This window comes from Corvus brachyrhynchos, unplaced genomic scaffold (assembly GCF_000691975.1).
Source record: "Corvus brachyrhynchos isolate BGI_N302 unplaced genomic scaffold, ASM69197v1 scaffold14, whole genome shotgun sequence".
Taxonomy (NCBI): Eukaryota; Metazoa; Chordata; class Aves; order Passeriformes; family Corvidae; genus Corvus; species Corvus brachyrhynchos.
This window is the reverse complement of record NW_008239110.1, coordinates 156,900-177,150: the sequence shown is the minus strand read 5'-3', so window position 1 is coordinate 177,150 and position 20,251 is coordinate 156,900. Positions and strand designations below refer to the sequence as shown.

The 20,251-nt window shown below is 37.8% G+C and overlaps 1 protein-coding gene across 7 annotated transcripts in view; it reads left to right on the top strand.

The window, feature by feature from the left end:
- The window catches only part of EPHA7 (EPH receptor A7), a 202,245-nt gene that overhangs the window by 127,263 nt on the left and 54,731 nt on the right, over positions 1-20,251 (top strand). For 5 of the 7 annotated variants that reach the window (XM_017739527.1, XM_008637722.2, XM_017739523.1 and 2 more), the window contains exons 8-15: positions 3,227-3,335; positions 4,029-4,084; positions 7,908-8,033; positions 12,154-12,339; positions 12,899-12,960; positions 13,935-14,144; positions 15,212-15,361; positions 19,818-20,011. In XM_017739527.1, the coding sequence (XP_017595016.1) occupies positions 3,227-3,335; positions 4,029-4,084; positions 7,908-8,033; positions 12,154-12,339; positions 12,899-12,960; positions 13,935-14,144; positions 15,212-15,361; positions 19,818-20,011 (1,093 nt within the window). The remainder of the gene's footprint in view (positions 1-3,226; positions 3,336-4,028; positions 4,085-7,907; positions 8,034-12,153; positions 12,340-12,898; positions 12,961-13,934; positions 14,145-15,211; positions 15,362-19,817; positions 20,012-20,251) is intronic. The other 2 variants (XM_017739524.1, XM_017739525.1) reach the window with 1 other exon arrangement.

Below are 20,251 nucleotides of genomic sequence, written 5' to 3'. Positions count from 1 at the left end.
GTTATTTTGGGGGGAAACAGTTGGTACAGGTCAGTATCAGTGAAAAAATAAATGATGTTGATTGGCTCACTTTTCCCAAGAAAAGACTGGTTTATTTGTTTCTATGGGAACCTCTGAAGTCTGTAACAGGAACCCAATTTTGTGGAATTCATAAATCCTGGTGTAGACATTCCTGTTCAGTAACCACTACCAGCAATTAACCATATTATCATATCATTAATTTAGTTAATCAGCTATCAGTTTGGTTTCCTTTGTTTCCTTCTTGTTCATCTGTTGGCTGCATTTCAATTGTGGGACAGTTTATGTGGCCCCAGGCCTGCTGGAGACAGATGGGGTTCACCTGTCTAAAAAGGGGAAAAGGATTCTAACCCGTAAGTTTGCAGGGCTGATTGACAGCATTTTAAACTAGGTTTGAAGGGAGAAGGGGATAAGACCAGGCTCACTAGATGTGAGGCTAGGGGTGGCATGCCAGTGCTGGGGGTGAAATCAGTCCAGCTGAAGTGCATCTACACCAGTTCACACAGTATGGGTAACAAACAGGAGGACATGGAAGGAAGTCTTACAGGTGCAGAAACAGGCTGTCCCTGTGTGCTGAAAGGTGAGCCAGTGGGGAAGAAAATTGGCATGGCTGAATAGGGAGCTTTCACTGGAAGTCAGGGAAAAAAGAGTTTATGACCTTTGGAAGAAAGGGGATGGCAACTCAGGAAGCATATAAGGATGTTATTAGGTCATGTAGAGAGAAGTCAGGAAGGTGAAAGCTCAGCTAGAACTCAATCTGGCCACTGTTGTGAAAGATAGTAAGTGTTTGTATAAATAAATTAAAAACAAAAAGAGGGTCAAGGAAAATCTCCATCCTTTTTTTGGATGTGGAGGACAACATTGTAACCACGGATAATGAAAAGGCTGAGGTCCCAGATGACTGGAGATTGGCCAATATGACACCCATCTACGAGAAGGGTTGGAAGGAGGATCTGGAGAACTACAGGCCAAGGTCAGCCTGACCTCAGTGCCAGGGAAGGTCATGGATCAGATCATTTTGAGTGTTATCCCACAGCACATACCGGACAACAAATGGATCAGGCACAGCCAGCATGGGCTTAGGAAAAGCAGGTCCTCCTTGATCAACCTGATCTCCTTTTATTACCAAGTTGCCTGCTATGGGGATGTTGTCCACCTGGACTTCAGTAAAGCCTTCAATACTTACTCCCACAGCATTCTCCTGGAGAGACTAGCAGTCCGTGGCTTAGACAGGTACGCTGTTTGGTGGCTTAAAAAATGGCTGGATATCCAGGCCCAGAGAATGGTAATGAATAGTGCTACATCCAGCTGGTGGATGGTCACCAGTGGGGTTCCCCAAAACTCGATATTGGGGCTAGTCCTTTTTAATATCCTAATTGATGATTTGGACACCCTCAGTAAGCTCGCAGATGACACTAAGTTGGACAGGAATGTTGATCTGCTGGAGGGTTGGAAAGCTCTCTAGAAGGATCTGCACAGTCTGAATTGATGGGCCAAAGACAACTGTATGAGGTTTAGTATGGCAAATTGTTGAGTCCTGCACTTGGGTCACAGCAATCTCATGCAGCACTACAGGCCAGGGACTGGGCATAGAGTGTCTGGAAAGTGGCCCAGTGAAAAAGGACCTGGGGGTGCTGATCAACAGCTAACTGAACATGAGCCAGTGTGTGTCCAGGTGGCCAAAAAGGCCAATGGCATCCTGGCTTGTTTCAGGAATACTGTGACCAGTGGGATTAGTACAGTGCTCGGTCCTCTGTATTTGGCACTGGTGAGGCCACACCTTGAGTCCTGTATCCACTTCTGGGCGCCTCACTTTAAAAAGGACATTGAGTTGGTGGAGCATGTCCAGAGAAGGGCAACAGAGCTGGGGAAGGGTCTGCAGCACAAACCTGAGGAGGAGTAGCTAAGGGGGCTGGGGTTGTTTAGCCTGGAGAAAAGGAGGCTCAGAGGTGACCTTATCACTCTAAAAGTACATGAATGGAGCTTGTTGTAATGTGGGGGTCGGTCTCTTCTTCCAGGCAACTAGTGACAGGACAAGAAGACAGAGCCTCAAGATTCATCAGGGAATATCAGGAAGAATTTTGTCACTGAACTGATGGTTAGGCATTGGAATGGGCTGCCCAGGGAGGTGTTCCAAGTGCCACTGTAAGTGGCATTTAGTGCTATGGTTTAGTTAATATGGTAGTGTTTGGTCAAAGGTTGGACATGGTCTTGGAGGTCTTTTCCAACCTAAATGATTCTATAATCTTGTGATTCTGTGATTCCAGGTGACTCTCAGTTCCACGGTCCCTGATGTCTCATCCTCTAGTCATCTGGTTTAGATCCTCAGTGTTATAAACCAGTACAGCTCCACAGAGTTCAGTAGAGCTGTGCTTATTTAATGTGTCTGAGTACCTGGCCACCCTTATTAGATATCAGGCAAGCAATGTATTTAACAAGCCTCAAGGTTTCTCAGGCTAAGTATTTACATCCTCAGTTTACATTAATGTGACATGTATATATTTGCATATATTAATAGAATTGGCATATCTGAATAAAAAAGAGCAATAATGTGTGGATATTTTAGCATGAAAATTCTCTGAAGCATGGAGAATTCCATTTTGTATTAATGTGGAAGCACCTTTTTGTTGCTAACAGAAACAAATGTAAGTAATAATAGCCATTTACAATGATTAATAGCAGTAAGAGATTGAAATATGCTACCTAGGAAATCTGTGTTAATAGTGTTTCAGCTCAAACATTTTTCTTAAAGACACTATTTCCTTGGAAACCATCAAAGTCATATCAATGAGTTTTAGAGGGGAGGCTAGGAGCAGAGTTAGGGATTACTATCCTACCATTCCTCCTTACAGGGATGTCCAGGACTTCCCTTTTAGGAGGGAGTCAAAACAGAAGGCAGCAAAGCAGTAGTAGGTAATGGAAGTGACTGATGCTAGTGGTGCTGGCTTTCAGCTAATGGCTTGTACCACTTTGGCCAAGGAAATTCCAGCTTGGCTTCTTTTTATTCCATGTAGACAGTCATTAACTCACACATCATTTAGCTGAATTTCGATTAGAGGCCCTTCTTTAGACTAACTTTATCAATGTAATTGTTTCAGACAAAGGCAGTCTACAACATCTACAATTCATGATGATTGACTTAAATTTTTGAAGTCCCTTTGTAGGGATTAATTTTTAACTAATGTCAGCTCTGTGCTCTGTTTTGTAGCCACAGCTGTTTCCAGTGAACAGAATCCTGTTATTATCATAGCTGTGGTTGCTGTGGCAGGAACTATCATCCTGGTCTTCATGGTGTTTGGATTCATCATTGGACGAAGGTATTGCATCTTTGATGGACATAAGCACACCTGACACCACTCTTGTGAACTCTTGAGACACAGTTGAACCTGGATAGTAATTTGCAAAACTGAAACAGAAATAATTATTAGTAAGAACAATTTTCATTTAAATCCCATTATCAATTATATGGTTTTTCCTCTTACTTTGGCAAGATACTTATATCAAGATGTTCTTTTTGTCCTATGTAAATGTGCTGTAAAAGGAACCCCTAGCAGGTTCTTTACCTGTATTCCTCAAAGTCTCCCTTTCTGTTCAGTTTTCTCACATGGAGAAGTCTGACACTTTATCTGATCAGCCTTTAAATGACTTTACATTCAAGAAAAAGAGACACAGCAGTAAGTTTAAGAATAACCTCATGTAAAACAGTGTTCTACTTTCAAGTTCTTTAATCCTCTGTTTTATCTATAGAAGCCTTTCACCAGAACTAGAATTTTTTTCTAGGACCTGTCCCAACTGGTATTTGATACAAAAGCCTTTTGATTGTAACTGTTCATGATTTATTTAAAACTCTGCTGTCAATAGAATTACAGGTGAAAGTTTCAAAGGGCCTACAGCAGTTAGGTGCTCAGTGCCTGAAAATTCCAGCCTGCAGAACTGATTTTGTCAGGACTTTAGATGTGAGAAGTAAATCATTATTTACCAGTAGAACTGATGTTTTACTTTCTTTTCAGGCATTGTGGCTATAGCAAAGCGGATCAAGAAGGGGATGAAGAACTTTACTTTCATTGTAAGTGTTTTGCTTTTTCCCCCCCCGCTTTCAAAAATTCCCAATTGCAATAGTGTAGACAATACTAAACCAAGACTCCATGAACGATAATGCCATAGGAAATTCAAAAATGCTATGTAAATAGCAAGTGGGAAGTTAAACACTGTAAAAATGTAACCTACACAAAAAGAATGCAGATTACAGTCAATATTGCTCACACAGATGGTTTTATTTCTATACATGTCTATGATATACTGTTGTTTTCATTCTGCATTTTTTGTTTTCTTTTGGTTGCTTTGAATACATGTTTCACATTGTCCTAATGATCCCTCTGAGATGCAGTATTCAAGAGACCTTTGCCTACATGACTATTTGATCCTTACCTCAGGCAAATTTCAGATTAAGAAAGTGTGAGTCACTGCATCACCCTAAAATGAAGCTGTTCTGCTCAAAAGCTGTTTTCTGCTACTGTGAATACAGTACCATCAATATTTATAAAACATAATGGCCTTAAAAATAGAATATTTAATATGAAGAGAAAGGTCAACCACTTCATTACTGTTCTGTGATCTAGAATTACTTGCCTAGCTAAGAATAGTACCTAAAGCCTCTCTTGTTAAAATCACATCTACCATCTCAACTTATACTAGAACCCTGAGAAAACTCAATAAAACACATCTTTCTTGGGTTGATGGCAATTGAAAATGTAAGAAGAGAGGAATGTTTTAATTTCTTTTCAAATTAGTCATTAACTCAGGAAGTGTGGTAAACTAAGTTGCAAAATTATTTTGAGCAACCATAATTGAAAAAAATCACAGAATTAAACTGAACATAAATTCTGACACAGAACAATGCCTGGGTTTCTAGTCTTCTCCCATACCTGGTCACTCTCATATTAGTACAACTTCCATTTAGTCATGCTGTGCGGTAATTAGTCTTTGTTGTCTACCAGTAACTGAAGTTGTAGCTTTAATCCATCAGATTATTATTTTTTTTTAATGAAAGCAATAGGATTTATTTTATATATGTTAAAATCATGAGCTATTATCTGAAAGTAATGTCACATGGAAAATTAAGTAGCCACTAGTCATAAATTGTTAGCATGTTCTCAATGCATTTCTCTTTAAAGGAATAGTTCTAGCCAAAGCTCCACTCAAAATCAGATCAAGGTTCGGTTTTACCTTTCTTCCCTGAAAAAATCAGCTGGAAATTGACCACATTTCTTAAGTTTGGGTGTGTGGCTACCTAAATTCTTTAAATGCAGTGAGTGTCAAACTAAGTAGTGACATCATTGCAGCTTTAGTCAATCAACTCATAAACTGTGCAAGAAAGGTAGAAAAGAATAATAAGATAAGAATTATTTATCATGCACTTCGCAGTGCAGCGTATTTTAAAGAATTTGTCAAAAATCTCATTTTACTTAAATGCTACTCTTCTGGGAGTGATGGATTTGATATTTGCCTCTCATAATGCATTATAAGCTTTTCACATCTCCAGAAGAGCTACTCCTTTTACTTTTAAAATTCCCATTATGTCCTTGAAGGAAAAGATCAACTATGTATTCTCGTATGTCAGTGTATAAAGAAAAGGGATATGCTAACTAAATAATTTCTTATTTCTGTTTTTGGTAACATTCTTTTTTTAATTTCAGTAAAAGTGTAAATTCATTAATATGAAAGCTGCTACTTAATAATTAATAGTTGATCCAGAACTGGTGAGATTTTATAAGTGTTCTTTTCCCTCATTTTACTTTCAAGAAATCTGGGTATTTAGCAAATTAGTCTGAACGTTGAGCATACACAGTCTTTCTTATTAAATCATGGCACCAAATATAAGTCACTTCTTGCCAAACTAGTTTTTCATCGTCTGTTGATTGTAGATGTAGTATTTAATTTCATTTGATAGCCATTTACAGAATGAGATGGAACCCAGTGCTGTGGTCACCAGCTTGGTCACAGAGCTGTGAACACCAGTTCAGTGGCCTTTTGCTCCACAACATCTAGACAACATTCTTCTGCGCTGAGGTACCAGACTGGATTTTCAAAAATGTGACTTACAACAAGCACTTACTTAGAACAAAAACTTACAAGCAAACATTTTTTAAAACAGATTTTAAAGCAGTGCATTTAATGGACTATCATATATTTCATTTCAGTTCCCTTCATCTCTCTGTGACCTCAAGTGCTACACTTGAAGATACAAGTACAATGGAGGAGTTTAGTCAAGCAATTCAGATTTATATTTGGTTTCCTCCTCCCTTTTTCATCTAACAATGTCTGCAAATGCAGGCCAGCATTATTTCATGTTGCTATGCCAGGATAGCCTTGGCCTGTCAAAATGTTTTATGACAGCTTGAACAAAGAACCATCAGAGGCCCACTTGAGATTCACAAGGTTACTTCCAAACCAGGCCCTTTATCACAAACACAAGAGGATGTCTCCTTCTCCATCTCCTTGCCTTAAAGCACTACTACTGGAGGTCAACCTACTGCTTAATTCTCATTTTGTCCAGTCTCTTTTGGTTTTAAGACATAAATATTTATAATTTTAAAAAATTACAGCATACAAATTTCCAATACAACTAAAGAAACATCCATTTAAATACATGATGTGACAGATAACAACATTTGGGTAACATTTCGAATAATTTCTCTGGCTATAAATTCATTATATTCCTGAAACAATTTCTCTAGGGTTTTTTTTTTCTTATGTTTTGTGGATTTAGGTCATTAATACCATCTAAAACATAGATACACATGATTGCTAAGCTCTTTTTCAATATATTTTCAAATTTAATATATTTTTTGTTAAATTAAAATAAGACAAAGCAACTGTAAATTATTTATGTTTTATATTGACTTTTGATCCTGTTGTTGTATATCAATATATCAATTAACAGAGCAACATTTTTGCACTTTCATATTGAGTTTTAATTCACTGATTTAATTAAAGCTCAAGAGTATAATCCTTGTGAGCAAATTTATTTCATAAAAATTGCTTGATTAATTGATTTCCAGGGTTGCTCTACTATCACCGGGAGTTTGTACTATGACCAGAAGAGCAAAAATTAATTTACCTGAATCATCAGCAAACTAAGGGAAAAAACTGCATGCTGGCCAGAGCACTATGCTGCCTGAGTTGCACTAAGCATGGAGAAAGAATGAGCAAAAAACAAGTTGCTGCATATTATTCACTTAGGGGCTTGAGAGAGGACATAATTGTGCCACAGAGGCCACTTTCCCTTCCTGTGCCTTTACAAGCTGGCTACAAGTGTTTTTCATGTTCATACTACGGTGCAAGAAACCTACCTGAGGATGTAATTTCTAAGTGCTGTTGCCACTGTCTACAAACAATATTATAGTCACTAGTTTAAGGAAATTCAAGAGGGTGAGGAGCCTTTCAAATCCCACTAGAGGAGGGAAGTAACATGAAGAAATGCTGTTTACACATCCTGGGTGAGGAGGATAAGCTGTCCTTACACAGAAAAGAAGCTTTCACCTCCTCTGCTGGTGTTACACCCTTTCCCCTGCTTTGTTTTTACTCCCACTCAACCCTTGCATTTTATTCCATTAAGCACTATTTAATATTTATTACTTCTTTCAGTTCAAGAGGAGATGCAGATGCTAGTGTTAGTCATTTTTCAGAGATGGAATTGTGTATACTTGTGTCAGCATGCTTACAGATGATGCCTAAAACTAAGGTTGCCTCTCAGAGCGTCTCTGACTCAGGCAGCATGGAAACAGGTTCACTCTTCCAAGGAGCACTCTGCATAATGAAATTCCTGGGCTGACTGCACAATAAGTGCTTTTGCTTCATCACAGTCATGCTTTCTTACATCATTACAGTTAAATTTCCAGGCACCAAAACCTACATTGACCCTGAAACCTACGAGGACCCAAATAGAGCTGTCCATCAATTCGCCAAGGAGCTAGATGCCTCTTGTATTAAAATTGAGCGTGTGATTGGCGCAGGTAAGGCTGCCGTGGCTTCCTGATTCAACTGTTCCATTTAGCCGGGATCGAAACTCATACATCATAATGACAGGCAAATAATTATACCTCAGGTATAGAAGAACTTTCTGCATTTGCCAGAGTGGTTAAGAGCAATGAAGCTGCACTCGCTTCTAAAATGTAAAAACAAATAGGGGAAAAGCCCAACAAAAACTAAAAAAAGCCAAATAAATGAGTAAATTAAAAGTCTTGCTTGACATTGAAAGCTTACGGGTTTTTAATCATGTATCTGCTGTTAAAATTGGAATTGGGGGAGTGGGCCAGTCTTGCTGCCTGTTATTTACTGTCACAGTAAAGGCAGTAGGCATTTGTGCAAATTCTGCTCACTTGCCTTTTGCAAGGGGGCTTTTTGACCTCTGCAGCTTTGTTCGTGTGAGTAAGGAAAACTGGCTGCAGTACCAAATCTTAAATAGAGAGTAGGAAGGTCTTGTTTCTGTGTAACAAAATCTGCCCTAAGGCTGTTTTTCCTTCTACAATTTTTCTTTTTGATATTTTATGAATACAAAAAGTTATTGTTTAACTTCTTATGACTGATTGTAATTGCACCAGCACTACATTGCTTTTTTTTCTCTTGAACTGTCTACCACCTACTTAAGCCATGGTGTTCATGCTCTAAAAAGGCAGTTTCATTTGTTTGCATTAATAAGATATGTGACATTTTTATTGCACTATTCCATGTAGTGAAATTAAGTTTCCATGAGTAAGAAAAATATCAAATACTTCAGATTCCTGGAGGAAATGTTCTTTTGCTTTCCTGTTGTTTTATATAAGTATTAGTAGAATACTTCTAAAATCACCCTGTAGTTTGGTACAGTAAATTACATGTTGTGGTATTATTTAAAAACAGAAGAAGAAATATCTCTAGAATAAGTTATTTTACCTGTAAAACAATCTTTACACTTAGAATTCACAATGCCTTTTTAAAGTAACCTCAGTCATGTTGAGTCATGTCTTAATCAAGGAATAGTAGCATTGAAATTAACCACACTGCTGAGCAAATTATTCCTTCGATGAGTAAGAGCATAAGAATCCAGCCCTTCCTAACTAGTAATTTTTGTGATGCTGGAATGGCAGCATCTCTTCTAATAAATACGCAATATGCAAGATTAGCATAGAAAAATTGCTGAGCTTTATCTTTTGCTTTGAGTTAAAAAGCTACCAGCATAGCAACAGTTTCAGAGCACAAAGATATATTCAGTTGGATTTTGCTAATGCCTTCTGAGAAAAATGCTGAAAACACTTGAGCTGCAGAGTATACAGTTTAAAATGCATTTTCACTGACAAAATCCAGAATGTTAATTTTCTTGACTGCAGATGAATTTATTCTTGATTTTAATGAGTAGAACTGTTAGCAAAAATAACTAACGTTTGTCAGTGGTCATTTTGAAGAAAGTTAATTAGGAGTGCAGTGGTGAAAGCATATTGTGTATGCTATTTAACCTGTTGATGTAAATAACAAACAGGAGTGAGATGAAATGCAGTCCAGGAACAACAGAAGCAAACAGACCCAAAACAGCAGCTGAAACTCATACATCAAAGAAGAATATGGAATTTCTGCTAGTGACAGCACCAGAAAAGCTACTTAGCAATCTCAATATGCATCACCAATGCTGGCCACATCAACTGTTGAGTAGTGCCACGTCTCTCAGACACAAACAGGGTGCAAGTATGCTTGTGCTCAATTTGCATGAGGGATATGTGCTTTCCTTGCCAACATTTTCATTACCATCCCGCTGCGGCCACCTGTCAGATACAGAATATTGTGTCCACTATGTTTAGTTGTTCATACCACACATCCTTTGTTTTAGCCTCTGCTTTGTTGACATGCTGAGCTAGTGGCTGTGCGGCTGTGCAGTATTCCCTCTCTTGTTGTCATATTTGCCAGTTTATTTTTGGGCATCATTTCAGTGGAATATACTATTTTCTTGGGAATAAAAGTAGTTTATTGGCTAGCATCCTGTCCTGAAGTGCATAACATACAAGTTCAAGTTTCTGGTTTGCCCGAGTGTGTGTGATCTGCCTTTGGAAATCGATCAAAATTAGATCACACAGAGCTGGAAAGGAGTTAAGCCTTAGTGTCTCCTGTGCCAAGTATCCTAATTACCTGGCTCTGCAATATCACAGACACACAGACGCACTCCTATACTCATGTCTTGTTTTCGGCATGAAATGAAACAATTTTGGAAAGTACTGCTAGAGAAAATTGTTGTCCTTTAGTAAGTGCTTGTGGCTAGGAGCTGTGAGTGAGGTGAGTGATGAATTCATTAAAAGTCATCCGTGTTGCTAATGAAGTGCAGGAGGGAGGTTAAGGCATCAAGCTAGGGGCTTGTTGTTGTGTATGTAACAGCTATACCTCGTGGCATACTTAGCTCAGTGCCCAAGGATGGTTGAGGATACTGTGCAGGCAAGAACACTTGTGTGGTCAGTTAGCTTAGGTGCAGCATGGTATTAACAGAGGTATATGGAGTTGGTTTGAGCTAACCTTGGTTCAGCTAGCATAGAATGTGAGGGACAGGAGTTTGATTCTGTATGCAGTCACCTCCTGTAAGATTTGTAAAAAGAGCCGTACTGAGTGGAGGTTTACTCAGACAAGTCAGTTGGAAATAGTCAAAGGCATGGTCAAAGTTCTACCCTTCTGGATAAACTGTGAAGCCAAGACCCAAATACTGTTTTTTTCTTTCCCAAAGCCCTGCTTGGGGCTGATAGGAAAACACTAGTGTTCAAATACTGACGGTGTCATAAACAAGACTTCTTGCAGCCCATCCATTAGAACATTCCAACATCTATCTCTTCAGGCATTCAGCCCAATTTCCAAGCATTACTATCTTCACTGACAGCCAGACACCTTGCCAGCATGCATGTCCACTTAGGTCCTGATCCCACAAGGTTTCTCCCAAAAGGATTCCCTAATCAAACCCTCTGCACAGGTCTTGCCTAGTTCATTTTTTTCAGCATTCATCCTGAAACATGTCTTAGACGTAGGTGTGTCTGCATACTTGTGTATACGTAACAGCTTAATGTTAAGGCACTCCGCAGGCATGCAGGAAATAAATTTCTGACTTGGTTTGATTTGGAGGAGGGACATGGAACCGTATCTCTCAAACTCCAGATGAATTTGCAAAGTACCAGATTATTAAATATTTTTGCGGTTAATCTTTCTTTTTAAAGAGATGTTCCCTTTTATTCAGTGTAAGATATGTTACTACCCTTTTCTTCTATGTATACAAGGAGATTTTTCTTCCTGTCTGAAGAACTGGAGATCTCACTTTTGCACTTTGCTGACACAGCTGTGAGGCAAGGGACAATTCTTAAATCTTTCATAATCTCGTTAATAGTGAGGTAGATATATTGCCATTCAGCTCCACATCTCACATGCTTCCATCCTCTTTCCTGTCTGATAGATTTGAATTACTTGTCTTCCAAATTTGGTTGTTGGGGCTTTCTCTTTGTATTCTTTCTGGCTGTTTGGTCTTTTTTATCACAGGCTTCTTCAAGTTCTAATTGTCTGTTAGTTTAGAACCTTTTACAGACTTGCAGCATTTGCTTGTGTTTGTTTAATGTAACAAAATTGTTATAAGTCACACCTTTCATTTCATAATCTGTAAAGTAAATTATCCTGCTTGAAGGTAATAATGCAGTGCTTCATTTAACACCATAAGGATGCTAAATTAAAAGCAGCTCTGCAAGAGCTGCCTTTTGAAAGAAAAAAGCCCATTGGAACTAAAGATAGCAAGGAAACCATGTAGAGCAGAATGACATTTTTACTTAGGAATAGTATAACTATTTCAATAATAGTGTCTTCTTATGAGAGCCACTTCATTTTTTATTTTCTATTTTTAAAAAAAATGCAAGGAATTACTAACAAGTCTTTTAAAATATTCAAATAACAGTCCTGTCAGTTGGCTTAACTGAAGTGTTTATTCCATAAGGGTCAGCAATTCATTTAAGGCACATGCTGAAGTAATACATTTCAAATATGAACATGTTAAATTTAAACACACACTTAGGTGGCTATTTGAATCAAGGCCTAAAAAAAGTACTGGTATTCAGAGTAATTCAGCATTGATCTACTTCATTTTAGGAGAGTTTGGTGAAGTGTGTAGTGGGCGTCTAAAGCTTCCTGGCAAGAGAGACGTTGCAGTAGCCATAAAAACTCTGAAAGTTGGCTACACTGAAAAGCAGAGGAGAGATTTCCTGTGTGAAGCAAGCATCATGGGGCAGTTTGACCATCCCAACGTGGTTCACTTAGAAGGAGTCGTTACCAGAGGTAAGCAGCAGCTCAGTCTGTCAGTCAAATAACAAAACGATGGCAGAAATTACTCTGCCTTATTCGTGGTCAAAGATTCAAATTATAAACAGACTGCACACTCCTAATGGATTTTCTCCTGATGCGTAACTAACTAAAACAATACTTACTTTATGCTACAACCTGAGGAAAAAGATTTAGATGCACGCATGATTAAAAGATGAAGTACTTTGAAACATATTATTTTTCTAGTTTCATTTAGCCTCAAAGACCATGCAGAGAGATAAGGTTTCTCATGTCCTTTCATATTATCTGAAGTGTCATTATTCCAGAGTCCTGTTCACACAGCAGGAGTTAGGAGAACACACTGACGTTTTGATTTGTATGGTTCGATTTTGTGAATCATGACCACTTTCCATGCAGATATTTAAGAAATTAGAGCTCTCTAACAGTGCTGGAGGGCTCAGAAATGTTCAATGTCTGAATAATTCAGTCCTTCAAAGGAATAACGTGTGCTTTATCAAAAAAAAGCCCTCCATTTGTTTTACAGTTCTCAAATATCTGTCTTCTTTTCTTTCAGGGAAACCAGTCATGATTGTAATAGAATACATGGAGAATGGGGCCTTAGATGCATTTCTTAGGGTGAGTACCAAAACGAAAACTTATATAAAAGTGACATATATTATATATTGGCACTTTTTAAAAATGTTTCCTATACTTGGGCATATATTTATATATATATAGACGTATACATGCATGATAGTCATATGATTTAAATGGTTTTCAGGTTGAAATGGAGTTTTGAAAAATACTAGCAGCTCTCTGTTATTTCAGCAAAACCAGATCAAAAATGAGAGGATCGGACAGGATCATGTGGGGACATTCTAGGAATTTATGTGATTTAGCATGGCATATACATGGTGGGTTTTATTATAGCCACCAGTTGAAATTAAAACCACTGATACCTGAAGCTCAGTCTTCTGCCTTTTGGGAGCAGAATTTTATTGTGTCAGCATGGTAGAAATCAGCATAAAAGAATCCCTAAATGAACTATGATTCTGTTTAAGAGATGAACAAAGAAAAAATAAATGCAAATTCAGAACGATTGAGTGGTTTTTAAGTGTGTTCTGAACTCTCCAGTTCTGACTCCTTACCAGGTAAGCAAGACAGTGTGAGATGATGTGTAAATACTGTATAGAGAACAGAAAATATATTTTTTAAAAAAAACCTCCAAGCTGTGAATGAAAATTATCGGTAGCTGGGGTTACAATAAGGAGATCATTCTTATTTTATTGATACAAATAATTATTCTGAGAGCATAGCAGCAAGCTCTAGGAACATTAGGAAATCTTCATTAGAAAATCCCTCTTAGAAGAGACTTGCCACGAGTTAGCGTGAAATGTATAGTGGTTAGCAAGTTTTGTTACTATCAGAACATTAATTACTCACAGATTTCTTAACTGGATGTATTGCTTTATCTCTGAAGAAAGTGTGTTTGAAGTGAGTTTCTTTGCCACAGAAGGAGTAAATAAATAGAAAGCTAAAGTCATAAAACTAATTCTTATTTCTCTCCTCAGCCATACTAACAAGAATTGCTGCTCCTTTCTTCCCTCCAGAAACATGATGGGCAATTTACAGTCATTCAGCTAGTGGGAATGTTGAGAGGAATTGCTGCTGGAATGAGATATTTGGCTGATATGGGATATGTACACAGGGATCTTGCAGCACGCAATATTCTTGTCAACAGCAACCTTGTTTGTAAAGTATCAGACTTTGGCCTTTCCAGAGTTATAGAAGATGATCCAGAGGCTGTCTACACTACAACCGTAAGATGAATCAATGGGTTTTCATAATTTTGAGATGTGGTTATTAAGAAGAAGGGTACTTCTGGAGGGTATAGATAAAAGGATAAGAGAAATACTTTAATTCCTTGGGAGATGTTAACCAATCAAAAGGAACAATCTCTGCAGAAATCTGTCTCTAATTAGGAAATAATATTTTTGTAAGAACATGCATTTTTATTTGATAAAGTTCTAAAACTTTTGTACCGTATCTTCATTATTCCAATCCTCATGATTTTTTTGATTGAACAAATAAGGAAGCTTTACCCACAAAAATTTTAAACATCTAATTTACTATGAGTCAATTAAAATATTTGTAGGCTATTACTATTTTTCAGACTAGATTTTATCTCACCAAATGGTTGACTAGCTTGAGGCTAGTCTGTGACAAAGCTCAACTCCTGTATTTTCCCTTGCTTTTGGGTGGGACGCTTTTCTTAAATACGCATTCATCAGGCACAGTATGCTCTTTATTCTTTTGTTGAGCCAGCTCCACTTTCCCACCCATGGGGCCTCCCTGTACCTATTTTCTCATGCTGAGGGAAGGAGGGGCTGCTGGAATCTGCTCCAACGGGCACAGGGATCCAGGAAACCACACCGGTGTTCACAGCTGTCACTCCTTCCATTGGGCTCTAAGTGGAATCCTGCTTTAAAAATGTCAGACCAAGATTTCAGAGGAGCCATACGACAAGTCAGTTGGATTTATATGTACAGGTTGGGATTCCCCTCACCTAGCTTCAGCCAGCCAGGAGTTAAATGGCTAGTGCAAATCAGACATCTAAGCAGCCCTTTAAAATCAGTGGATAAGCACTTCCAGAGATAAGCACATCCAACTTAGCTTATACAAGTATCTAAGTGTCTATGTTCCAAGTGTTTTAAGATGCTAAACTTATGTAGACACCTTGGAAAATTCTGCAATCAGTCAAACATAGCAGATCATGTAAGTGCTGCTTTTGATGTTGATGGAAATAATTATAAATGCATTCTATGGAAGATGATACGAAAATTCTGTGGGGGAAAAAGAGAACTTTTTCTTCCTTTTTTTTTCATAGGGCGGAAAAATTCCAGTGAGATGGACAGCTCCAGAGGCCATTCAGTACCGCAAATTTACATCAGCCAGTGATGTGTGGAGTTATGGAATAGTTATGTGGGAAGTAATGTCTTATGGAGAACGGCCTTACTGGGACATGTCAAATCAAGATGTAGGTTTGTCTGGTTGCGAGTGTGCGTGTGTGTTAGTAAAACAAAAATTACGCATTGTAAACACATACATATCTATTTCACTATAAATACATAAAATGCTGGTTTAGAAATAAGATTTATCAAAGTACGGTATGGTTGTCACAAAATGAAAAAGTTACAGAGCTTTCACTTTTTACCAAAATCAAAGTCTTTCTTCTGCCACATGGATATTGTAGGTTTTTTGTCCTTAGTATCAATTAAAACTGAAACATCAAAAATAGTAATATGTGCTCTTGACTTTACTGTGCTTGAGCATGGAAAGAATTAATTTTTTTTTAATAAAAATAATTCTGAGGTTTCTGACCTTAGAGCAATGATTAATCATTTGAAAAAAGTTGTTAAAAGTCTGACTGGCAGTTAATGACCTACCTTGGTTTTTCAACTTAATTATGATGATTTAACAGTACCCTTGTTTGCATAAAATATGATCCAGAGCAACAGGTCAGCAGTAATAGAACAGATGGGTGTTAATCTTTATTTCTGACAGGAGTATCTATTAATATAGAAATTACACAGGAAAAAGCCATACAGATGTGAGAGATGTCAGAAAGAGTCTCATTTAAAGTTTTTCAGGTGGGGCTTGAGTGGGCTTTTTAATTGTTATATTAATTTTTGATTGAATGATCAACATCAAAGTTGAAAAAAAAAGATAAAAGTGTAGATGATGAGTCAGTTTGGCACAGTGCAAAGTTGTTAATATTTGACAGGTCTCAGTGTCAAAGATTTCATGGACTGTCAAAATATGGGCAAACAAGTCCTTGGGGCAGAGAAAGAGAAATATTTACATTCCCCAGACACCCAGTAGAGTTTCATTTCTTTTGACACCTTCCTTCTGTACTAGATTCAAACATAAAAGAAGTCTGACAGGAATATAAGATGCCTCAAAGGCAAACTTTACCTATCTTTCAGGGAACAATAAGGAAAAACTTTTAAATAGAGGAGAAATTTTGATATATTTTTGCTTCTTGTTAGATTTTGAACAGTATTCCTTCTGTTGAAAACTGCATGTAAAGCGCATGACTGAGCCTCTTTCAAAAAATAGCTAATTGCCACTTCTTACAGTTTTATCCCTTTTTAGCATCTTTCATGATAACCTTCAATAGCACATAGTTAAAAGATGCATCAATTGCTTGGTAAAATAATTCCAAATATTCTTGTATGCTGTGATCTTCAAGCATGTCCTCCCACATCATATACACATCCTACCAAGCCCATAGATAATCCATGATGCAAAAATTTAGAATCCCCTAATGCTTTGTTATTTATTCTCCTTCAAAGTCACCACCACTTGGAGTATTTAACGGGAATGAAAAATTCTAAATGTGTCCTTCTAATTTTGCACTCATTTTATATATTTTAAGTGTATCATTTTGCCTAAAAGTGGATGTGGGTGTAGTCATTGACCAGACCAGCTCTCCTAAATAACAGGCCTCCCTGACTTTGGATCTTTAGATGGCATTTCTTTAATTCTGCCCTTCTTCCTTTAAGTCATTGCTTTAGACTGATGCAAGATACATATTTGCATTGTGAACTCTTTTCAAGCAAAACCCTACTTTTAGCAATGACCTGGAGCTAGGGTGCCCCAAAAGAACACTCGTCCTACAAACTCCCTGCAGAGGCACAGCAGGCTGAGCACAGATGATAGACAGAGTTGCCCCAACTTCCCTGAGCAGTGGGCTCACCTCAGCTTAATCCTTGCTAGTAAGAGTAGCCCTCAAACCCCCATGCCCCTATTAGACTGCTGATGTTCTTTGCTCTCATTTTGTTGCTGACCTGAGTGCAGATTAGTTCTTCAGTAAAGGGCAAGGCTACACTTCTGGATTGCTTACCATTGTTATAATCATTAATTTGTATTACTATTATATGACCATAATCACAGTTACAACATTACATTGTCCAGTTGCCCATATTCAATACTTCCTTTTTGGCATCCAGTATTTAAAATGAACAGACACGGTCCTCTTATATTCTGCTTTACATCCTCAGATAGCCTGGCTATGATAAAAGCACAGTCTTAACAGTATTCCCTTTTACTCTTTTTGCAGCAAAAGCAGAATTTCAAAAACAAAGTGGGAAGTGTAAATAATATAAATCAATTCTATTAGTAAGAACTCCAGCTGTTTTCTCTTTGTAGATTTGCTTATTAAAAAAAAAGTAAAAAAATCCTGCATCTGTTTCATTATCTTTGAGTACTGGGTTTTTTGAACCCCACCTTCTCCTTTCTTAGCAGAGCGGACACTTGTCGCCCTTTATTTATCAATATTTTAGAATATTTTTTAATGCTTTGGATATTCACAGCAATTCCATCCATCTCTAGCTGACTCATTGTTTTATATTTCCATTTTCACCCTTCTTGCTGCAAATATACATCAGAGAAGCTGATTCTGATGTATCACCAAAGCCTTCCAAAAACAATATCTCATCTTGATTCCCACTTCACTTTGGGTTTCTCTGCAGATTGTAGTGAATGGGCAAAACTCCTTTTCTGATCCTTTTATTCATGTTTTCACTCTCCCTTACATTATTGGATTCTTATGTAGAAAGTTTGCCAGTTCTAAGGGTATTGGATATTTTGGTGGTTGCATTGTTGTTGCTGGCACCTACTTTTTCATTCCTCATTGGTGATCTTTGTCTTCTGACTTCTTAAGCAACTACTTCATTTTTGGTAAATCATATGTGGCATGCTCAAAGTGCTTAATACCTTTTGTTGTTTAGAAGGTCAAAAATTTCTGCACTACTTTTCACAGCACAGCAATTGTCCTGTATGCACTGTAGCTTATTTTTCACTTTTATTTCACTACTACTTTTAAGCATAAGGGGCTGTTCTTTTCTCTTTCCTCTTAATATAGCTCTAAAGGATCTTACATTTTACTTCTAATGTTTTCTTTCCTATGTAGTTCTGTTCTTCCAATTTCCCTGTTCTTCTGCAGAAAACCTCTCTCCACACCCTCTCTGACAGACAACTTCAACGTTTCTAAAAGGTCACTGCACTCATTCTTCAAGGTGTGAGTGTTTCTGCAGGAATTGAATATTTCTCAGTCATTTTTGAGCTGTAGGACAGTACTGTCATTCTAAATGTTCAGAGAGAAAGCTGAGGCCTAGGGAGATGAGGCAACTTCCCTGAGGTCAGAAGGACATTCTGTGACACAAACCTGCAGTCAGTGCCCTACCACTGGGCTATGCCTTCTCTTTTCATAAAATTTCTTTTATGCAAAAGGTTTTGATACAAAACCTGGCTGGATTTCAGCCAGCTTTTTGAAGGTCATTCTGTATTGTCTGCAGTTCTACTTTGCAGTCCACCGCTTTTGCGTTTTCTCACACAACCTACAGAATATTTTCTGTTTGAGGTTATTATTTTTACTAAAAACCTGGATATTCACCAACTTTGTTTATTATACCAGATCTGCTTTGCAGAATTACATCCAGAACAGCTTATGATCTTGCTTTTTCTACTAAATGAGGGACAAGACAGTCCTATGCACTCCCCTTCAGGAACAAGCACCCTTCCTTAGCAATTCTAATGCTGCTCTGTCAGTCAATGTCAGTATACTTGAAATCCCCCATGAACAGTGTTTTAGCCCTTTTTCACTAGCTTTTCTTATCTGCCTTGCTTCCTGATGTGCTTTTTTATTCTGCCCTCAAGGTTTACAGCAGTTTGCTGTGATTTTACTTTATCCATTTTTATTTTTTACTTAAATCCAAATGGACTTGGCTAAGGAAGTCAACGGGTGGGTGTAATTCTTGGTTCAGACATTTATGCTCTCCTTTGATCATATCATCATCTAGCAGCATCTTTTATTAAATCTAACTTTCTGTGATATATTAAAATAGCATTTACCCAGGTCCTTCTCTCTCACATGGCACAGTTCTGCTGCTTTATCATTACTATAACATAGCTAGACATAGAATACAACTTTTTTCCCTAACAATTTCTATCTGCTACACATTTTTCTTGGATCCTTTCATAATACCTGCAGGCTTCTTGTATTTTATATGTGCATGCACAGATATCTATCCATTTAAAAGTCTGTTGCTTCTACCCACACTCTTTCATAAAAACCTTGGGGCAAGTAATAATGCTTTCTGAAATAACTCGATTTATCAATCTATCTGTTGCTCCCTTGGTGAATTTAATTGTTGTTCCCCGCAACTCACTTGTCTAGGTAATATAGCTATGTTCTGCACATATAGAACAATATGCTTAATAAGCCCAAAGATGAAGCTGGGGAAATTATTTGAAAACCTGAAGGCTAGTGTCCAAACAACAGACTCATATTTTTGCAACACTGATGGCAAATTTCAGTTTATTGTTTTTTAGGCTTTTATTTTATTTTTTCTTATCTATTTGAACTGGGTAGCAGTACACATTCTTTAAATTACTGTTGATGAAAAATGATTAACTATGTTGGCTACTAGGTTATAAAAGCAATCGAAGAAGGCTATCGTTTGCCAGCACCCATGGATTGCCCAGCGGGACTGCACCAGCTGATGCTGGATTGTTGGCAGAAGGAACGCGGTGAAAGGCCAAAGTTTGAGCAGATAGTTGGCATTCTGGACAAAATGATTAGAAATCCAAACAGCTTGAAAACCCCACTGGGAACCTGTAGCAGGTAAGAAAAGCTTTAGTGTGTGTTCTTATGATGGTGCACATGGCTGGGCTCTGGATGTTCTGCTTGGTGGCTGGTTCCAGTTCACACTTATTTCATCTGTCTTTCAGTTCCCCCTTCTTTCTGTTCCCCGTTCTTCTCTTCCCTCATTTGCCCTTCTTTTTTACCATGCTAAATAAAGCCAAAAAGGACTTTCTTAGGGGGGAAAAAAAAAAAAAAACCAACCAAAATAAAGTAAATATC